General features: G+C 47.6%; 2 protein-coding genes across 7 annotated transcripts in view; one reads left to right on the top strand and one right to left on the bottom strand.

Moving 5' to 3' along the window:
- Positions 1–6895, top strand: part of Upb1 (beta-ureidopropionase 1) — a 46591-nt gene extending 39696 nt beyond the window's left edge. The window contains exons 11-12 of one of the 2 annotated variants that reach the window (XR_013092414.1): positions 947–1126; positions 2768–6895. The gene's annotated coding sequence lies outside the window, so the exon portion shown is untranslated. Of the gene's footprint in view, positions 1–946 lie in introns of both variants that reach the window. The other variant, XM_076866884.1, reaches the window with a different exon arrangement.
- A 1109-nt stretch (positions 6896–8004) lies between these two features.
- On the bottom strand, positions 8005–21540 carry Gucd1 (guanylyl cyclase domain containing 1). 5 transcript variants are annotated; one of them, XM_076867046.1, is made up of 7 exons: positions 20637–20810; positions 19352–19498; positions 15489–15573; positions 14362–14527; positions 13151–13242; positions 11026–11267; positions 8005–10375 (listed from the first exon to the last, which is right to left on the bottom strand). In XM_076867046.1, exons 2-7 carry the CDS (start codon positions 19440–19442, stop codon positions 10284–10286), a joined length of 768 nt encoding a protein of 255 aa, XP_076723161.1. In that variant the 5' UTR covers positions 19443–19498; positions 20637–20810; the 3' UTR covers positions 8005–10283. The 5 variants fall into 5 exon arrangements, with proteins under 5 accessions (XP_076723161.1, XP_076723471.1, XP_076723380.1 ...); XM_076867356.1 differs by lacking the exons at positions 19352–19498; positions 20637–20810 and adding an exon at positions 21500–21540; XM_076867265.1 differs by lacking the exons at positions 19352–19498; positions 20637–20810 and adding an exon at positions 21258–21491.
- Positions 21541–21602: the final 62 nt, after the last annotated feature.

Below are 21602 nucleotides of genomic sequence, written 5' to 3'. Positions count from 1 at the left end.
TACTGCTCTGCCACTGAAAGTTATTTTTATTTTTATTTATTTTTTATTTTTTATTTTATTTTTTTTAAAGAGAGAGTGAGAAAGGAGAGAGAGAGAGAGAATTTTAATATTTATTTTTTAGTTATCGGCGGACACGACATCTTTGTTTGTATGTGGTGCTGAGAATCGAACCCGGGCCGCACGCATGCCAGGCGAGCGCGCTACCACTTGAGCCACATCCCCAGCCCCTGAAAGTTATTTTTAAAATAAACATGTTTCTTTCTCTTTTTCTCTCCCTGCTCTTCCCTAATCTCTCTATCTCCCTAATCTCAGGGGAAACAGGATTATCTTTCATCTCCATTTTAGGCAGATTTACCTGTCCTTGAGTACATACCCAACATAAGAATGAAATAAGCCAGACTTTGGGGATGGTACCAGAAGATCTCAGAAATGACTATCTCCCAAATTAAAAAGTGAATTAAAACTCCAACAGAGAACACCTGGAATGTAGCTTTTGAATCATCTCTTTAAAAGCCCTCAGTTCCTGCTAATGGGAAGAATCACACCCTGTGAGACAGGAGTCCCCTGTGTTTCTCCTTTGCTAGCAAAGCAATAAAACTGCTTTTTCCTTTTTCTCAAAACCATGTTTTCGTTACTGGTTTGGCATTGATCTCATCCGAAAACAGGCTCTTCTAGTAGGCATCTATGTATGTGACCCAGACAGGTTGTCATAGCTGCATTTATTTCCACCATTCATGTCCCCAAAGAGGAGTGTCTTTAATCTGCCCATTGAGATTTTCTAAGTGACAGATCAAACAACTAGGCTATTGACAATAGCCCAAGAGTCAGAACAAATATAATGTGGCCTATCAATTGGAGTACTGGTCTGAGGCTATGAGAATGGTTCCTACTTACTGAGAAGAGTAACACACATCCATGTTTTGTTTTGTTTTTTTTTATCCTTCAGTCCATACCCAACATAGGAATGAAGTAAGCCAGACTTTGGGGCTGTATCTGAGAGTGGAAAACCAAAGAAAACCAGAAGACATCATCAGGCTTCAGCTTAGCTAAACCATCTGTGAACTTGGGAAACCTCTGTAATTTACAAGGTTCCCTGGGCCAATGACTTTGCTCTGCTTAATTGTGGGTATGTTTCACCCAAAGGATTAACTGCCAGTTTTTTTCATATAAGTCTGAGATGACACCATGGCCAGGCTAGCTGTGTTCATGAATAGACCCATTTCCATTTTATAAGCAAAGCTTTCAGAGCACAGTTGTCCTATTTATTTATGTGGTACTGGGCCTCACACATGCCAGATAAGCATTTACCACTGAGTCATATCCCTTGCCCCAAATTGTCCCATTTTAACAAGAGCCCAGATAGTAAGGCTTTCAAAAGGGATGTACTTGGTCACTGTCAGTAATGCAGTAACCCCCAAATCCCCAGGGATTCTTATGGATGCAGTCTGCTTCCCTCTGCCAGGGGTTTCATTTAGCAAAATTATCAGTCACAGAGGCTTAATAGCTTTTTAAGAAGGGTCATTAGAATTGTGGGGCCCCAAAGTAGCAAATGGGCTGCAGCCACCAGACAACTTCCAATGTAGACTGTTGGTCTGGGTCCTGCTTAAAGGATGCTGATTTGTAGATTAGCTGATATAAAGAACCAAGTAGTATGTCCATGTGAGGTATGTGCTAGTCCAAATACCCAAAGAATTCAAGAAGGTGCTGGGCCTCCTTTTTTTGGCTGTGGTAGACTAGAAGAGACAGAAGATTTTTCCTTGACTGCTAGAAGGATTAGATATTGTGAATCTGCCCACCCAGTCCCAAGAAATTGAATTTTGTCGGGAATTATCAGCCATCTCTGTGGAGAGGTGTCAATGCTATAGTCAGGACCACTAAGACTGAGCCTTGACTTGCCACTCAATTGGACATCCTCTAGGTTGTGAAAGTTTTGGACATCAAGAAGGTAAAGGGACTCACCTAAATTCTGACTTGCCCACTACAGGCAAATTGCAGGGGAGTTTATTTCACACTTCTTTGTGTACAGATCTTCTATTTGGGAGACTCCTCCACTCAAGGGACAAAAGAATAACATCAATTCTTACCTTACTTTCAAAAGTAGATGCAACCCAATACATGGAATTGGACCAGAGGGCCTAGGTACTTAGTCTTTTCTTTCTCCACCCTACTATGGAACTTGCCCAGCCTCCATTTGGAAACCTTTTTATCCCTTAACACCAGATAAGGATGGTGACTTCGGCACCCATAATCAACAGAGCAGTTAAAAGTTTGAGTCCCTCCTGTCCCCAAAGTTCCCCAACATTTTCAGACAGGTACATATGGTCTTTGGTCCACCTTGAAGATGAGAGTACGTCAGCCCCGTCACTAATATTTCTCCTGAAAGTAGCTGAGGTTGGAACAGAGAGGGACTAAAGGATCAGAATTAGGGAAGGAGAAAGTAACTAAGGGCCATTAAAGATGGGAATGCTTACTTTCATTTTGAAGGGTACAGCAACAATTAATGCCTCAACTGAATGAACTCCGAAGTTTTTTGCCTACAGCCCTATATCAAGTGGAAAGGTCATCACTACCAATACTGTTTCGGCCTTGACTCCACAGCTCCTTGCTTTCTGTCTGGGGGCCACAGTGTATTTTTTTTTTTTTTGGCTTACTCTAGACATGAGCCATGATATTTCTTTTAAGTCCAACTTAATACAAGCCATTTGTTTCCCAGTTATCATAATAACACTTGTTTCTGCCCTTTTGTTTTGTTTTTTCTTTGAAACAGGATCTTGTGGAGGTTGGCCCAAACTTGAGATTCTCCTGCCCCAGTCTCTTGAGGAGCTGGGATTACAGGTGCATGCTACTGTGCCCAGCTTAGCTTTAACAGGAGGACTAGAAAACTTTCCTGGGTGATGAAGTTGACTACAAGATTCTATCTAGAATTATTTTGGTTCACTTCTCATTCTCTAGTGAGCTGCCTTTATGAGCATTGCAAAACCAATCCAAGGTAGTAAGAGCCCAAATACCAGTCAATACTACATCTGTGGTCTTTTATAGGAGTTATTCTTAGGGGAATCTCCCTGAGAGGGCTCAAGATCATTTTTAGCTTTTAGGACCCACTGTAAAAACAAAAACTCTGGGATCTTTTACCATTGTCTCCTAATGGATTTAAGGTTGTCATAAGAGGCTGGAGGTATAGCTTAGTGGTAGAGCATATATTTAGTGTGATTGAGGGCCTAGGTTTAATCCCTTAAAAAAAAGGTTGGGATAATAGATTGCAGGAAGGACCAAGCCAAAAGACAGCCCAGCTAAGACTTTCCTCCTTCACAAGCATTACATGCCTCACCTCCTGGGTAAATCAGTAAATTAAATCAGCCAACATTCCAATTTGCCTGCTTTCTTTCCATTGTGGTAATGAATTCCTCATATTCATGCTCAGTGTAAGTGTATATCTCAGTAACTGTTGTCTCAAAGGGGTTGGAAATATCTGCACCCAAGGCAAATTTTAGTATTGGTTGTTAACAATATAAAGACATAAGGTTGCCCACCAGATTGGTGCCAGATACACCATGCCCAAAGAGAATTACGACAACCAGGGCACCATCCAGGCAGCTGGAACCCTCTTCCAGGGACTGGGCCTATAACCCCACCTCACAATTTTTTCATTAACAGACAATAAAATAAGGGACCATTTATTGCCCAAGTATCATACAAGTTGGTCAACAAGTTTGTAATTGATTCCCATGGACTTCCTCTTCATCAGGCTGCAAGGCTCTCACTGTTCTCCCCCAAGCCATGTTTCAGTCAGTATCCCATCTTTGTTGCCAATACTGTCAAGAATCATCAAAGGGACTGGGGATAAGCTCAAGTGGTGGAGTGCTTGCCTTGCATGCACAAGGCCCTGGGTTCAATCCCCAGTACCACACACACAAATCATCATCAGAGGTGTTTTTTGCAAATTTGCCTGCAATAGTTTCTTGGTTGCTGGTAGATACAACACTCCTGGGTCAAAGACAAAGGACAGTTTATTATGACAATAAAAGTATTCCAGTGACTCCAGATGTTGAGGCAGGAGGACTGCAAGTTTGACACTAATCTCGGCAACTTAATGAGGCCCTATATAAAACTAAAACATAAAAGGGGTCTGGGGATGTGGAACAACGGTTAAGTGCCCCTGAGCTCAATCCCTGGTACCAAAATAAAAAGGAAAAAAAAAAAAAGGTAGCCCGAGGACCAGCATTTTCTTGCATTGATTCAAGTTCTACTTATAATACTTCCTACAATGTAACTGCTATGTAAATAGTTGCTATATTATATTGTTAAGGGAATAATGACAAGAAAAGTCTATTTGCTTAGGATAGACAAATTTTAAAAATATTTTCTATCCACTGTTCATTGAATCTGTGGATGCAGAACCCACGGATATGGAAGGCTGACTGTATTAACCAAGTTATCCTGTTTTAAAAGCCGTCATCAGTTTACTCTTCCACCATTCTTTGTAGGAGTGAATGTCTGCTGGATTCTACATGACAAAGAAAGCTCAAATATATCCTCCCCTTTAATGATGATCTCTGAAAAATACAGGAAAGCTGAGAAATAGGTGTTGTTAAAGATCTAGTGCATACTATCCATTCACTCACACTTATCAAGCAATTATTAGGTGTCAGGTACTAGGGCTCCAGCAATGGAGGAGTCATGTAGACATCACAACCTGGTAGAGGAAGGGCAGAAAGGTGGGAGTGTTGTTTTAGAAAGTGACATTCGGAGAGAGCTCTGAGGGAAGTGGTGGTGATGGGGGCACAATAGGTGCAAAGGCCCTGAGGCATGAAAGGACTTTGGCAGGTGAAAGGTACCAAGAAGAGGCTTTGTATTGCGAAGATAAAGTAAGATGTAGACCTCAAGCCCTGGTAAACTAAGAGGCTTTAAACAGCTTGGGAAGGCTACTTCACCAGATCTCCCAGGGCTGTAAAAGGCAAAAGATTTCTTGGGGTAGAGCCTGGAATAGTAGTATATAGGCAGCCAAGGAGATGCAGAGGAAGTCAAGAGGCAGAGAGTAGGGGAGGAGTAACCACCCACTGGAGGGGCCTTTGGTCTGGGACCGTGGGAGTTTCAACTTGCATTTCCGGGCGTTGAGGTTTTTCCATGAACACTCAATTCCATGCTGATCCCATCACTTGGCCCCTGGGGACCAGCAACTCAGCAGGATGACATCTCAGTATTTCCCTAGTTTCCTCAATTCTGTTCTGAAGCTGGAGGGTAGGGACAAGTCCATGATATGTGTCCTTGGATCCCAAGGCTGAAGCAGGTTGGATAGAAACATCACAAGAAACTCTTGAGTCAGAGGCATCACCAGGAAGACAGCTGAAGGTTCTACCTCCTTCCAACCATCAATCCAAGTGCCATTCTTTCTACCTGGGAGAAGTCCCCAAGAGCCAATAGCCCAGTCTCTGGCTTCCAAACTCGGAGCTCATTTCCTGGCTTTTCTGAAATTGGCTCACCCCTACAGGGTCACTAGGGTTGTTGCTTCTGATCATGGCCTGGTCTGAGGATTGGGAAAACAGCAAATGACAGGTTTGGGTCTTGCTCTGTCTCTAGCTAATTGAGTTATGACCTTAGCCAGTCACTGCCCCTCTCTGGGCCCCAGTCTCCCCTTGGACTAGACAAGTGACTTCCCAACTTTCAACATATTTCATGGAATAACAGTGTTACATCAAAACACTCTGTGGCCAGATAATGATGAATGGGGTCCCCCATCAAAAAATGATGAATGTAGAGCCTCATTTTTACATCCTAAATCTCCCAGAGGGTACTGTAGCCTGCTGTGGTTGTCAAGCTGGTCTGATCGGGGCACCCTGTTTTATAACTTCTCACCATTGGCACTATGAAGAAGATACCCCAGGATGAGCTAGACAAGAGTCTTTGTAGGGGCATACTTAGTTCTCTCCTGAAATTTAATCTGTAGAAATAACCATTGACCGTGATATCCAATGACCCTTGCCTCCTGGTATTTGTGCCCTTTGTCATCTCCAGTGCTTGCTGGATTCATTTCTTTTTCTTTCTTTCAACTGTATTCTCTGTTTAATACCTTGTGGATCTCAGCAGATACTCTGCTGGGTGAGTCCATGAATATAAAAGATTTCTGATAAGGTGGAGCTAATTGAATTCTGGCCTCTCCATCCAACAAGCCACTTGGGAACCCTCTGGTAGCCACTGACTCTGTGCCAGAGTCATTTCATTTCATAAAAAGACAAGGACACACAGGTTCTTAGAGTCAAGGCCAATGACCTCTGTTATGTTGGAGATAATCTAGGGACCAATGATTCATTTATAATAAGTAGAATTCTACAGAAGTGAGGATGTCATCTCCCAAGATTAGGTTAAAGACTATGGCTTCTATCCTTCCAGCATTCTTGGGCTCACCTTCCCATGTCACCCGCTGCTATGCTATGAGGACACTCAGGAAGCCTATGGCTGGCATCCCTATGAGCGAGCTCCAGCCCCACTCTAGCCTTGAGAGCACTGAACTCCCAGCCACCAGTTTGACTGAAACGTCAAAAGAAACCCTGAGCCAGAGGTGCCACCTCAGCTATACCCAGATTCCTGACCCACAGAAATTGAGATAATTTTTTTCCCGTTTTTGTCCCAGGGATCGAACCCAGGGGCACTTAACCATCGAGCTATGTTCCCAGCCCTTTTTATTTTATTTAAAGACAAGGTCTAGCAGAGTTGCTTAGGGCCTTACCAAGTTGCTGAGGCTGACTTTGAACTCCTCCTGCCTCAGCCTCCTGAGCCCCTGGGATCACAGGCCTGCTTCACCATGCCTGGCTGTTTGTTGTTTTAAACTGCTAAGTTTGGGAGATAATTTGTCATACAGCAATGGAAAGCTAATAAAATTGTACAGTACCTTCTACAACCAGTGTGTGATGGATTCTATTAAAACTGTTCATTGTATGTGTAATGTTGAAACCTACTTGTTTTGTGACATGCTTCCCTCTCCCTGGCACTGAATGTCCAGTGTCCACTGGTGGCATCGTCCACTGGTCCCCAGTGTCCTCCTAAGGGTACTGGGTATAAGAGGGAGGTAGCCTCAAAAGATAATGTATAGACAGGAAGTTCACATAGCAACTGGGCAAGGAGGTGCCATGCTCTACCAAAAACCAGTCTGAACAATAGAGTAGCAAGGTGGGGTGGTGTGTCCTCTCATCTCTGGGTACTGGCCCCTGGTTTTACAGGTTGGGCTCAGATTCTGCCCTGGACCAGCCCATTAGTTCCCAATGGAACCTCTTATTGGAATCCTTGGTTTTTGTTCTCACTGCCCACCCCCACACCCCATATGCTCTGTGCAGCCAACTACACCCAGGCCGTACCATCCTATCTTCTTTTGCCATTCCTGCCCCAATACCTCCCACATACTGTTAACTAAATTTGGTGGCCACTCAGAGCCCATAAACCAACAAGCCCATTCAGGATGGGGCCTCTTCCTCTAGAGTGAGCTGAGGATTCATGCTCAAGTGCAGAAAAGAGCAAGCTCACTACCATTGTCTACCTGGTATGCTGCCTGGCATATTCTAGTTAGGTACCCCATAGATGATAGCTCATACTGCTTCCTTGGTCAGCTCAAATGAAAGTTTGAGTACAGGGCTGCTCTGCAGTTTGAAGCAAAGAGCCCAAGATCTTGGTCAGGATGTCTATTAATATATCTTTTCAATGTGAGGGGTGGGAGGGACAAAATAGCAGTCAGGAAAGGCATTAGGTAGGAGACCTGGGCATATTGAAAAAGCTGGCTATGGCTCCATCAGCCCCCTCAAGGGCCTAGGACAGCTCTGAGGATGCCAGATTTACCAAACACTTCCTTCCCTTTTCAGAAGTGGAATTTTAAAATGAAATTATTAAATGAATCCTAGAAGAACCCACTATCTGGCCAATAAGTGGAGGCTGGAAATGGAGGGTACAGGGAGGGTTGGAGACAGGAATTCTATAGATTAACACAGCTTCTCAGAAAGGCCAGCCAAGGGCTGTCACCACTGTGCAGTGAGAATAATGTTTATTGAGAATGGCTCATTACAAACAAAATATATTTATGTATAAAATCTCTGCAATGCAAAAGATCCCTTTCGTCCCCCTGCAGCTAGAGTGAACAAAGCTGCCTACTGTTCCATTGGCTTCAGAAGCTGCATTGGGCTGAAGCATGAGAACAGGCTGGGCAATTGTGGGTGCCACGTGCTGTGGGCAAAGTCCCTGATGTCCAGCCTCTTTCCTCAGCCCCAATGTCATGACTTGTGCAAGAATGCAACACAGTGTAGCTGATGTCCTGCCTCCGTGACCTTCCTCAGAGAGACTGGTCTTGGGAACAAACAACTTATTAATCTTACAGACAGGTGACCTCTAACATGTGACTTACCCTGAGAAGCCATTGTCTGAGCCCAGAGACTGAGCATGTCCTGGATGGATGAGGTGCTGTGATCACTTTCTGTGAAGTCTAATCCCCATAACAGCTCACCACCATGTGTGCTATTCCTCATTCATATGCAGTCATCATGAAAACTTAACTTCTTCCCATCGGTTTCCTTCATTCAGCTATTCTCACCACAATTTTACCTAAACCTCTCCTGAGGACACCCATACCCCACAGCTGCTATGTATGGTACTCCTGAGCTTGGAGCCAGAGTTCCCGAGGACCTTGGGACACCCAGCATTAAGGCAATAGAAATGAGACCAGACTAAAGCCAACACCAGTCTCTGAAACCCAGGATGGCTGCCTTGCAAATAGTGCTACCCTCTCGGCCCAAGGCTGTCTGGTGTTAAGGAGCAAGGTGGCTGGGTGGTCTCACACAACTGGTAAGCAGACTCTTCCTCTACCCCTCAGAACTACCATGGTGAGGGAGGGGCCAGCTAGAGTCGGTGTGGGAGAAGCAGCTGCCACCATGTCACACCTTGGGCACTGGAAGACCAAGCCCTAGGAGTGCAGGGATGGTGGGGCTGTCAGGGTATCCCTGTCTTTTTGCCAGAGGCAGCCATGAAGGGCTCTTGAGTTCAAGACCCAGCTCTACTACTGTCCTGGGCCAACTTCCTCCTCAAGTAAGGCAAGGGGCCTGGTGCTCAGACTTTAAAAAAGAAATCTGGCTGGCTTACCTGCCCTGTGAAAAAAAGAGGTGTTAGTGGTTCCAAAGTACCTGCAATCTCACTATTATTCTTACTTAAAGGTGATAATCACCCAGCAAAAGTAAAAACTTAAATTTCAATAAAAAAACACCTCTGCTCCCAACAACAACAAAAATTTAAAAAGGGGTGAGGGGAGGAAAGAAGGAAGTAAGGAAGGAAGAAACCAGCTCCAGTCAATGCTACTTGCTGTGCTGTGTGATCCTGGGCAGTCATCACCATTCTCTGTCAAGACAGAAGAGATCCAACATTCTGTGCAAAAGGTCCTGGCATGAAAACCAGTGTGGGTTGGGACTACACACTGTCCCCTGCCCGTTGCTTCACAAGTAGAGGCTCTACCACCCAGCTCCGACAGACCTGGGGTTGCCCACACCCAGAGGACAAATGGTCCCTCCTTTTGGGATTTAGGCTGGTGTCAGGAGGCCTCATGGGTGAGGAGGGCTCTTTGGGATCCACGTAGCTGTTTATTCCTGGGGTACACTCTCTGCTGGTGCCCAGCACACTCCCTAGGGCCTTCCTCCCTACAGAGCCAAGTGGCTATGAGGTGTCTACACTTCATGATAGGGGCCAGTGGCCTCATAACTAGTCAGATACTTGGGCCCACTGGAAGGCAGGAGGTGGTAGTAATGGCATCTACCATGGGTTACAGAGGGCTCCATAGCACTTCCAGAAGATTGGGTTTGGAGTGCTCCAGCTCCAGGGACTTGAATTCAGCTACACTTTCCAAACATGCAGATGCTGTCCTGATGAGTAGCATCAGATCAAGTCCTAAGGTCTATGGAAAGACTGCCTCAGGCCTCTCCCCTCACCTTGGGTCTGGCTAGAAGGCAACAAGGGCATCCTTGAAGCTAGACTTCCAATGGGCATTGTTGGAGTCAGGCTTGTCATCCTGGGGGAGACTCCCCTCAGAACTCTGGAGAAGCCTTCAGGAGCCACCAGATGCTTGGGGTAAATGACAACATATAGCACTAGCTGACAAAGCAGCTATGCCAGTTCCCAGAGTTCCCCAGAGCCTTGTCAGATAGGCTGAAGCTGCAGTGTTGCATTCCAGCCCCAGCAGCCCCCAACTTGGGCATAGTGATTAGGTCTGGCTGAAGTTGGGGGTTGGGGTCCAAGGATCTGGGCACAACAGGCTCCTGCTGTCAGCTGTCCAGGTAGACAAAGAGGATGTCCTCATCTGTGCCGTAGCTGGTTCTGGCCTCCTCAAAGTTACTGACACTGGTGCTGCACATTCCTGCTGGGAGTGGGGAGAGCAGAGTGGGATCAGTAGGTGGGGAGAGAGCAACCAACCTACCAGTGCCCAGGGAAGTTGGGTGAGGTCTACATCCCATCTGCCGGGCCACACGTCTTGGCTCAAGTCCTCCACCCTCAGGAAGCCTTCCTTGCCTATTCTGGCCCTCATGAACTCTTTCTCTGACCCTTTCTCAGTATAGCATATGGAGAAAGCAAAGCCCAGAGAAAGGAAAAAACATGCTCCAGGACACATGGACAGGTCAGGAAAGTCTGTCCCTGTACCCTGAGGGTAGTAGGTAGCATGGAGCAAGGGTGAGGTTGGACAGACTTTCTAATAAGTGTACTGGTTGTCCTGGAAGGATTGAGTGGAGACTGCCTGTGCAACATAAGTTATTGAGGCAGGGACCTGAGCAGTGGAGTGGAAAAGAGGGGTGGCCAGAGGCCAGCACTAGTGCAAGTTTGTGGCTGGTTTGCTTACATGGTAAAAGGGGTAGCCCCGATGACAAGAGCCCAGGAGTAGTAGAGGCCTTGGGGAAAAGGCAGCAAGGGAGATTGTGGTCATACCAGGCTGGATAGGAGGAAGTTGTGGGAGCCGGGCATAGGGGACAGTGAATGCATACCGCCTTGGCCCACCCTGACCCCGGCACTCACGGTCAGCATAGGCTGGGTTGTTGTAGAAAATACAGCCGGTGGCCCTGTTGTAACCACGCAGAACAATGAAGTGGCCCTGGTAGTCAGGGGTACGGCAGAAGCAGCGATGGCCACTGGGTGCAAAGCAGCAGTACTTGACGGGGCTAGAGCACAGGTCGCAGTGTAGCACCCCTGAGTTCACGAGCACGATGGCCACATGGCCCTGAGCCAGATGCGCCTGGATGTCCTGCACACTCACTGTGCTGTGGGCAGAAGGGGGTCAGCTGGTGCCAATGGGCTCTATTCCTCATCTCAACTGGATAGATCCCTGCTTACATCCCCGTTACCCTATGTTATGAAACTTGGGGACTTGACTTGTCTTCCCTCTGCCCTGAATTTCTTGTACATGGAACATCCTTGCTTAGCATATTGGCCCAGGTTAGGCGCAGGGACTACACAGGACCAGTGTGTGTATGTTGTTAGCAGAGTTCTGAGAGAATACAAGGACCAGCAGGCCCTTCAGGAAGGGAAGTGAGAAGGTCAATTCCAGATGGGCACAACTGAGGACCACTAAACAGTTTATGGAACCTCACTCCTGGTATGGTAGATATTTTGCCAAGTCCCTATTTCTACTTTCCCACAAATCCTATGTGGTTTACATTGGAAATTACTAGCCCAATTTAATTCCCCAAATTCGAGCAGAACCTGGCTTGGCCACATTCAAAACCAAATGTTTTTCTAAAAGGGCTATTTTCCCCTTTTTCCAAGGCTCCTGTGGCAGAAGGAATCACTCAGAAAGCACTTATAGGGGAATGCTATAAGTTAACTCAGTAAGCACAATGTCTGGAGCTGTCCCATAGGCAGACTCATAGAAGTGGCCCCATTCTGTGTCTTCCAGCAGACAGCAAATCTAAACAAAAACCCAGAAGGGACAGAAGGGGCTTGGGGCCCTTAAGCCAAGGGCTCCCCGAAATTTGCTGAAGGGGCTGCTCACCACTCGGGGCCCTCCTTCATTAATCAGCTCATCAGGAGTGGCAGCATCAGCACCATGAGGTCTGGCCCAACTCTAGCCTCAGCTGAGTCACGTGGCAGTTTGGTTTGCTGCCTTGGCCGGTGAAACATGCCATTTTTCCATTTAGTCTCTGAAACAAAATAGCTGGCAGAGTTCCTACTGGTGTGTACAAGAGGAGGGGAATTTCAGCTATGGGAGAAAAGCAGGAGCATGCTAGATTGAAAAGTTGCAGCTCTGTAGGATTATGAGTGTAGAAATGCTGGGTTCAGATCACAGCATAGCCACAATGCTGGGGAACCGTGCACTGGCAGGTCTCTCCCAGCCTCATTTTCCTCCTGAGAAATGGGGTGGCAACAGCTTCCCCGCTCAATAAAACAGTGCCTATCAAGTGCCCTAAAAAACGTTTGCCGCCTTTACTTCCATCAGGCAGTCATGTGGCCAGAGGATAAATAGAGATTTATCTTCCCATTTTCCAAATTATCAGGTGGTTACATTATGTTAATAATAAAAACATAATTTTATAAAGAAAGAGTAAACCTGAGAAGAATGGTCCCAGAAAGTCTGGCCAGGGGCTAGAGATAGCATGTCTAAATGTAGCCTCTAAGCAAGTCTGGAGAATGCTACCCACATCTGGGCAAGTTGCCCCCAGGGTTTGCTTGAATCCAGCCCACCCCCACACATGGATGAGAAGGGAGAGGTCCATGTAAGGTCACAGCATGGGAACAAGATTCCTAGACAGTTTATACATGTGGCCTTCCCTGCTCCTGTCCCTGTCCACTGTCAATCGCCCTACCACCACATTACTCAGGCTGTCCTTCCTTTTTTAGGGCTTCTATGTTTTGTTTCATGCCATTATCCTATGAACTGAGCTGATCACAGCCTGTATCACTCACTTTTCCCTCCAGTACCTGCTCAGGATCCACTCCAGACCAGAGTCTAGGTTATATAACTCCACTGACCCCCATTTTAAGGATGGAAAAAACAAAGCACAGAGGGGCAAATTACTGCCCAGGTAGGAGACACTAGTTCTGTATAACTCTAGAGCCCCAGCCTTTCCCAAACACTAACCTGAGATCTCCCTCACTACCAACCTCACCAGAGGTAACTGGCCATGGTGGGATGAGAAGGACTCACCATTTTTCCACAAGCACCTTGCAGGCCTTAGCTTCTGCAAACAGCTGGTTCACCCGGGTTTCCTCTGTATCAAAGTGCTTCCTGTAGAAGGACTAAAGAGAGAAGGGCAGTCCACTTGGCTACTCTCACTCCATATGGTTAAAGCAAAGAGCGTGTTATAGAAGGAGGGGATGTGGGAGGGCAGAGAAGCTCCATTGTGGGGCAGGCTGCACATGCAGCACACCCAGTCTGTCCCAGGCCAGGGAGTACACAGGACCAGAGGCATTATCAAGATGGGTGGGCAGCTGGGCTCAGGCCAGCTCCCTGGGGAAGACTGGTCACCCTATGGCAGGCATAAGCAAGAGCTCAAAGCAAAAGGGTAAGGTGGGGTCTGAGGCTGAGCCATAGCTCAGCTTATCCAGGCATGGTTCACGGAACAGCCTTTGTTTGGTGCAAGTACCTTAAGGTAACCAGAGCCCCCATGGGGGAGGCTAAAAAGAAAGACCCTGTTCTTAAGCCTCTTTCTCTGCCTCAACCAGACTAGATTCATTAGCCTTCTTCCTTTGACCAAGAAGGTTCAAAGGAAAGTTAAGTTGATTGGCAACTGCCACCATGTCACAGCCCTTTTGCTAACTAGCCAGCACTGACTTCGCTCTGCCATGTTTTGGAGTCTAGGCCACGAACTTTTGTAAGAAAGGCTTTAACTTTGCAGGGAAACAGAATACACTGACATGTGGGCTCAGCTGTCAATGTTAGGCATTACTTTCAATAGGAAAAAAGGAAAGACAATATTCGTTTTTCTTCAAGAATACCAATTACTCAGCTTAGAACTGGCTGCCCTGGTGAGAAGGAAGAAAATGGGCAAATGAGGGTTACATGAAATCAGAGTGATGTTCTTGGAGGCCCTGGGCCGGCCTTGTGCTGGAGGACAGTAGGGAAGAATGAAGGAAGGTAAATGCTCCAATGCACATCCTCTGAGTGTCATAGAAGGTAGGCAGGAGCCAGGACTCAGTGATTAGGTACTCCATGCAGGCTGGACCTCATGGTCACCTGCTCAATGTGGCTGGTAAATCCTTTCTATAGCCCATCTGCCACTGCCCCTGGTCTCTGCACACCTATGTCCCACCAGATGTCTAGGCCTTGACAGCTCTCTCTTCTAACTACTACAACTGGGTGGCCTATGCCTCTATGTGGCCTCAAATGAGAAGGCCCATCCAGGTGTGGTGGCTTACCTGGTTTTTATAACCCTTGTCGACGCCCAGGGTCTGGGTACAGAAGCGGTGCCTCACACCAAAGTGGCGCATCAAGTAGGCCAGATCAATGGTCCAGATACTTCTGGTTAGGTGCAGCTCCTGCAGGGCACTCTCAAACTCTCCATCGTCCAGCTGGCCCAGGTATCTACAAGGAGAGAGGCCAAGAAGCTCAGCTTCAAGGGGGAACTAGGTCATAGGTGGAACTAGGTCATACTCCATTACTGGGTCTATAGCAACTGTTGCTTCTGCTCCCCAGAAGGCTCTGTCCTTTATCATGAAACCCTATACCTGCCCACATGCTGCCTGAACACAACCTGAAGACTATCAGGGCTAAGGCTACCTGGGGCACTGTTCTGGCTCTGGAGTCAAGGACCTAGATTTTGCTTCTTGTGTCTCTTGCAGGCTGGGTGATCTTGGGCAAGTTACTATCCTCTATGGCTATGTTGATTCTAGGCGTTTGTATCACATTAGTGCTTTGTTTTGTAAAGGTTATTTTTGGTGGTACTGGTGATCAAACCAAAGGCCTCACTCATGCTAGGCAAGTGCTCTACATCTGAGCTATACCCGTAGCCTGCAAATCAGTGGTTTTCAAAGTGTTAGGCACTGAACCTTTTGTTGAATCCTATCTTTCCCACAATTCCAGAATGTAAAACTGAAACAGATAAGGGAGAGGCAGATCTAGGGTTCCAGGCAGCTGACTGAAAACTCTTGTACAAGAAGCTGGTTATAGTCTCTTCTGGTTCTGATTATCAAGGGTCCTATAATATTCATTCAGCCTCAGCTCAGCAGACTCCCAGAAGCCTGAGGTTAGGAGCATAGAGGATTCCCTATACCAGTTACGGGCTGCTCTGTGGGCTAGGCGAAGGCCCCTGGAACATCTCTGGCCATCCCAAATTCCTAGGCATTACCAGAGTAGAGATCTGGGTGACCTGATCCACCTTTTGCTCATTTTTGTAAACAGGACAGGGCCCAAATGGAAGATAGGCTTCTTGCAACCTCAGCCAAAGGTGGTCTCAGAGAAGATGAATCCCACCCAGGTGTCTTCCCATGTCTCCCTCAAACCATAGTAGTTGGTGAATAGGGAGGGCGTAGGCCCCTCCACTCACCGAAGCACCATCCTAGAGCAGGCTAGGCCGCAGTCCCAGTGGTAGAGCTGCTGGATGATGGGCACAGGCAGCTGCACAAAGTCCCCTGCATGGAACAGAGGAAGGTTTCAACTCTACTACCATTCCCTGTGGAGACACAGTCATCACCTCCTACCTAGATCCTGTGGGAGCTCAGAAGATTCCCCACAGTCCTTCATTCTTACAGTACCAGTGATCTCCCCCAAACACCAGCCACAGCAGGTTAGCCCTACTCAAAATCCTCCAATGAATTGGTTCCCATGTCTCTTAGGACAATTTCTCTGTGGCTACTGTCCTAGCACCTTCAGCTTCTTCCCTATCATAAGGCTGTCCTTCAGGCAGAACCTGTACCTGTCATAATCCCTCTTACCTGGGGTCCTTTGCAAACACGGTTCTTCGGCCTAGATGCTCCTGGCTTCTTTTTCGTGTTTTTTTTTTTTTATTTTTTATTTTTTTTTAAGAGAGTTAGATAGGTAGAGAATTTTTAATATTTATTTTTCAATTTTTGGCGGACACAACATCTTTGTTTGTATGTGGTGCTGAGGATCGAACCCGGGCCACACGCATGCCAGGCGAGCGTACTACCGCTTGAGCCACATCCCCAGCCCTGCTCCTGGCTTCTGAAGAGCTAACTTCTGCCCCTGAACCTCCCTTTTCTAAGGTACTGCCCCTTTAAGACCTGGCCCCCACCATGTATACTCACATCATCCCATGTCTCTCCCTCACAGCCCTTCTTTGGGGAGGATCTCTGAGGCAGGAGTAGGGCTGTTTTACTTCCTGCTTTCAGACCAGATGGCAAATGGGAGGTACCTAGCAGATGCAAGTTTGTGGGACACCAGGAGGCTTACCTGATTCCAAAGGCACTAGGACAACCAACACATGAAAGTCACAGTAAGAAGGGGACTGTTGAATAAGCTGTATATGTGGACTGCTTCTGAAAGCTTCTCTAACACTGTCACTGAGCAACCTCACAGTTTGTCCTTGCCAGGTTGTGAGGTGAAACAAAAAAAAAAAAAGGCCTGACCTAGGCATTCTAGTCCTGGCTCTACCACTGGCTGGCTGTGAGCTAGACAATGGACTTCCTCTTACTAAACTGAGTTTGGCCAACCCTAAAGTGGGGACTTTGGTCTGATTTGGTCATTCAGTTGACAAATATTTTCCAAGAACCTGATTAAGTGCTTGGCATCTGTACTATAGTAAAGTGGTGAGTGACATAGGCAAGATCCCTGTCTTGGTAGACAGCAATAACAAATAAGAGACAATCAGCAGACTAATCTAGGAAAATGGTGTGCCTCAAAGATGTGACAATCAGGGAGCACAGGCAGACAGGGAACATCATGTACTGAGGCCCTGAGGTGAGGGCAAGCTGGCACACATGGCATTTAGGACCTTCCCACTTGGCTAGCCCATGAATCTGGATGAAGTTCAGAGTCTAAAGAACTGGGGGGTGGGGGGGCTGGGGCTGGGGATATAGCTCAGTGGTAGAACACTAGCATGCATAAGGCCCTTTGTTCAATTCCAGCACTACACTACCACCCCCCAAAAAATCCTAAAAAGAAAGTTCTCTATCCTGGTCACTGCTCAGTACTCTCTCATGATATCTATTCAGTATATGGAAATCCAGCCCATCTACTTCGCCATTTTGAAGGGGTTTCTGGAGCCTCCTGGGTCACGTGACTGGTTCTGTACAGAGCCTGCCAGACATGCCAGCCCCACTTCCTGTTCCTCTGCATGTGCCACTCAGGAAGGCCACCCACCAGCAGTGGAGTTTGTCATGACCCTTCCAAGCTCCTACACTCTTATGACTAACATTCTCTAGCTTCTAGGGCTTGGCTCAGAGGCCACTGCTTCTAGGGCCTTTTCCATTCTTAGGCTGTCTGTGTCCTGTCCCTTATGTTTACTCCTGAGTTCCATGCTTAGGTTCATAAGATGCAACTCTTGAATGATGCTTTGTCTGTGTCTGGGTCCTGGTAGACTGTTTGTATGTTCCCAGGAGAAGGGGACCTATGATTGCTACTGGCCACGCTTTACCTTGAAGGGTGTGCAATAAGACCAATAAAGGCAGGATGGCATAGTTGAGGAAGACAACCTGCTTGTTGAGCCACCTAACTTCTCTGTGCCTGCTTATTCCTCTATGAAATGAATCACTGCAGATGTAACCTACAGGGTACCACGAGCACTCAAGGCAACAGTATGCATAGAACCCTGCCTCTCAGCCAGGGACTGGTATACTGAACCCAGGCATGTCTGAGGCTTTGTCCTCTTCCCCAGGTGCCTCGAAAAAGAACCAAGGCCTTCATTCAAGGCCCTCACATATTTCTCTCGTACCACTGCCATGGATTCAGTCCTACCTGTCCTTTGTCCCAAATTCTACTCACCTTCTGTCTCTGCATACAGCAGACTAATGAATCTCATCCAACTTTCCATTGCTCTTAGAATAAAATTCTCACCTCTTAGCAGGACCCAATCTTGGCCCACTAGACTTACCTCAACCCTGACCTGTACACTGTTTGACCTGTAAACTCAGCAGATTTCATTCTACCCCAGGGCCTCTGTATGTCTGGCACCCTGTCTGGAAATCTCTTCCCCCAGTGCTGTTGTCATTTAAGTCCCAGCTCAGAATCTCCTAAGAGGTTTTTCCTGATTATACCTTTGAGGGGTAAGGGGCCCCATTAATGACATCCTGTTTCTTTGAGTGCTTTGTAACAACAAAAGAAGCTACTGTTGCCCCACTGGACTATAAGCTTCTTAAGGCAGATACTATGGTCTGAATGTGTCCCCCGCAAAAAACACTGTGATGGTATCAAGAGGCAAGGACTTTGGGTACACAATGAGTGGATTAGTGCCTTATAAAAGGGTCAGAGGGAACTAGCTTACATCTCCCTCAACCCTTCTGACCTGTTATGTGAGGACACAGCATTCGTCCCCTTTTCTTCCCTTCCTGCCATGTGAGGATACCAAGACAGAGGTATTTATGAGGAATGGACCTATCAGACACTGAGCTTGCTAGCACCTTCATCATGGACTTCCCAGTCTCAAGAACTATAAGAAAATAAATTTCTATTGTTTATAAACTACTCAGTCTCAGGATTTTGTTATAGTAACACAAATGGACTAAGATAGCAAGGAACCTGCTCTTCTTGTTTGCTGTTTTCCCAGTACCTGGTATCTGATGCTTAATAACAACTCTAAGTTACTACTTACTGGAAAAAAAAAATGGATTTATTAAACATTTGCTGTGTACAAGGCTCTTGGCACAAAAAAGTGACTAAAAAGACCCAAATCCTGATCTCCAGAGACTTATATTCTAAAACTGTTCCACACAACAGACTGGCTAGAAAAAGAGTTCTCTGCAGGATGTGGTGTTATAATGATATACCAGTATCTTCCCTTTTCAGAACCCCTGTGAATGTAACAGCCTTTCTGTTTTTGTTTATTCAGGCTGATTACTCTCCAGCCTGATTACTCTCCAACCTCTGCTCTGGTATAACCTTTAGTCTGAAAGTCCAAATTTCTGTTTCCTGTACCTCCCAAGGTCTGTCAATGTGGAGTCCTTGAGGTGGCATCTACTTTCCCCCTGGACAGAGAATTCTGTGGTGTCAGTTAAGAACAGAGTTGAATTGCTTTCTCCCAGCCCTCAAATATGTTTGGTGAATACAAGTTTTCCAAAAAGGCCTTACTCTTTGAGATGCCCAAGCCTACTTGTTATTGCAATGCCCCTGCCCCAGGTTTCCAGACTACAGTCCTTTGTTGAAGACTCCCTTCTTACTCTGTGGCCTGGGCTCTGGCATTGACTAGCTGGGCCATCTTGTGCCCAGCTATAAAATGTGGTACAGGATACTTGCTTTCTTGGACCCTGGGAGACTCAGTTGCTCTTCCTCTTCTTGCCCTGAGCCCTGGAACCCCTTGATCCTGGAGCCCCATGGAGCAAAACATCTCCAAATGGCCATCCTAGTCTTGGCACAGGCAGGTCAGCCCATATGAAGATGTTCCTGTAGGGGGTGATAAGGGTAAGGCAAGGCCTTGACATTTGTCCTGATAACAGTTTTAGCTTTCAGAGACCAAAGCAGTTGCCAGATATTGATGCCTGGAGTCAAGAGACAACCCCACCTGAGACCTAGAGTCTGCCTGGAAGGCCCTAGTCTGGCTTTAAGTTGTTGGCTGTCACTAAGAAATAAAGGCTGTCTACTGTCCTTGGTCACTTAACCCCTCTGGACCTCAGTCTGTGCCTTTACAAAAGGGCAAACAACAGTGGTCGCCTATTTTACCCAGTTGCTATGAGGAGTAATGAGGCACCACATATAAACAATTTAGCAAAATGCTTGTGGCAAGAAAGTTCCCTATGAATGTGAGCCATTACCCCACTAAGACTCAGGAAAGAAAATATCTCAGTAAAGACCACAGAGTTAGATAATTGGAAGACTAGAGATGTAAATTCCAGTATAATGTTCAGATTCTATTCCATGCTGCAATCACACACACACAAAAAAAAAAAAAAAAAAAAAAAAGACCAGTCCCTGGGTGTGATGTGCCAACGTTCCCTAACATCTTAGGCTCTGGGTCCCCCATATTCTTGACCTCTCTCCTAAGTTGGCATCTCACCTGTTTACTAACATCAACCTTGTCTGTATCTTAAGCAAAGCAGGAATCATGGCTACCTCCTTACCCCCATTCTTGGACAATCAAAGGGATTCTAGCTTCCTCAAGGCAGAATGAACCACAGTGAAAAAGACAGGTCGTTGAGTCTGGGAGCCAGGGAAAAGGGCCTTCCCATTGCTGGACAGACACTCTCTCGGGCAGCTACCTCCCCTTATTGGTCTCAGTTCCGACAGTTCCCCCGTGGAGAAGGGACCTCCCAAAGCAGCTCCAACAGGATCTTTCTCTTCTGACCGCTATCAGAAGTAACTGGGGTCCTAGCCTGGGAGTATCAGTAAAACACAAATGAACAGAAGTGTGGGGGAGGGAGGCGAGGTGCGAGAGTCCACCTGGCCAGGTTTCGCTCCAAGCTCCACACAGCCTGGGCTGGGACGGCAGTCGGCCCAAGGTCGCGCGGCCAGACCCTGCGCTGCGCTAGGGCGGTGTCCCCCTTGGTCCCCAGGGTGAGGGCTTGGCCCTCACAGAGGCACTGACCGGGCTCGAGCTGCGACCCCGCCGCCTCCGCCTCCGTCCTCATGACCCCGGCGGCGCGGGGCGCCCATGGCCCCGGCCCGGCGCGGGCTGTAGCTTCGGCTTCTGCTGGGCCAGGAGCGCGGCCGGTGCGTGTCGAGTTCCTCGGTCGCCGCCGTGGTAGGGAGAAGGGGAGGCGGCGGCCGGACCGCCCCAAACCCCGCCCCAGCCGTCTCAGGTCTGGAATCCCGAGGCCCCGCCCTTCCCTTCCCTTTCCCAGACTTGGGTTCCTAGAGGCTCCAGCCACCAGATTTAAGCCCGCCCCCGCCATTCGCAGTCCGGGTTTCTGATGGTCCCTCCCCCTTGCCCAATCCTTATGCTAACGATGACGCGTTTTCCGGAAGCTCCGCCCCTTTCCCTGAGCCCCGCCCGGAAGCCCCGGCGTACTGCAAACATTGGCTTTTCAGAGGCTCTTCCCCTTAAGAAACTCCGCCCGCCTTCAGGGCCTGTCCTTTGCAGCTTCAGGTGTTAGCTCTAGTCCCGCCTTACACTTGGCGGAGGCTCCAGGCATCCTTTTTCCGGCTCCCTTTAGGGATTTTCCCGGGGCGGCCCCCCTACACTTCATTTCTCTGTACAGTGACATACCTCGCCTTGCTCAGCCGCCCTCACCAGGCGGTGACGTGATCCAAAGGTTAAATTGTGAGGCGAGGTCCTGGCCCTCGGCACCACTTCCTGTCGCCCCCGATCCGAGGGCCCAGGCCCCAGATACCCGCCTTGCTGCCAGCTTGCCCTTTGTGTGAAGCGCTTGGAAGTGCGAGCATTCCTGTCCCCTTGCCGGCTCCAGGGTCGGTGTTTCCCTCAACCCCTGGGCCCTGTCATCAACTCACTCTCTTCCGGCGCCGGAACTTTTGTACCATAGTCCACGTTTCCCAGCCGGCGGGGTGAAAAGGAAGCGGAGACTATAGACCGCGCCCACCAATAAGGAAAGGA

Source organism: Callospermophilus lateralis, chromosome 1 (genome assembly GCF_048772815.1).
Source record: "Callospermophilus lateralis isolate mCalLat2 chromosome 1, mCalLat2.hap1, whole genome shotgun sequence".
Classification (NCBI taxonomy): domain Eukaryota; kingdom Metazoa; phylum Chordata; class Mammalia; order Rodentia; family Sciuridae; genus Callospermophilus; species Callospermophilus lateralis.
The sequence above is the reverse complement of the archived record's forward strand: the minus strand, read 5'-3'. Positions and strand labels throughout refer to the sequence as shown.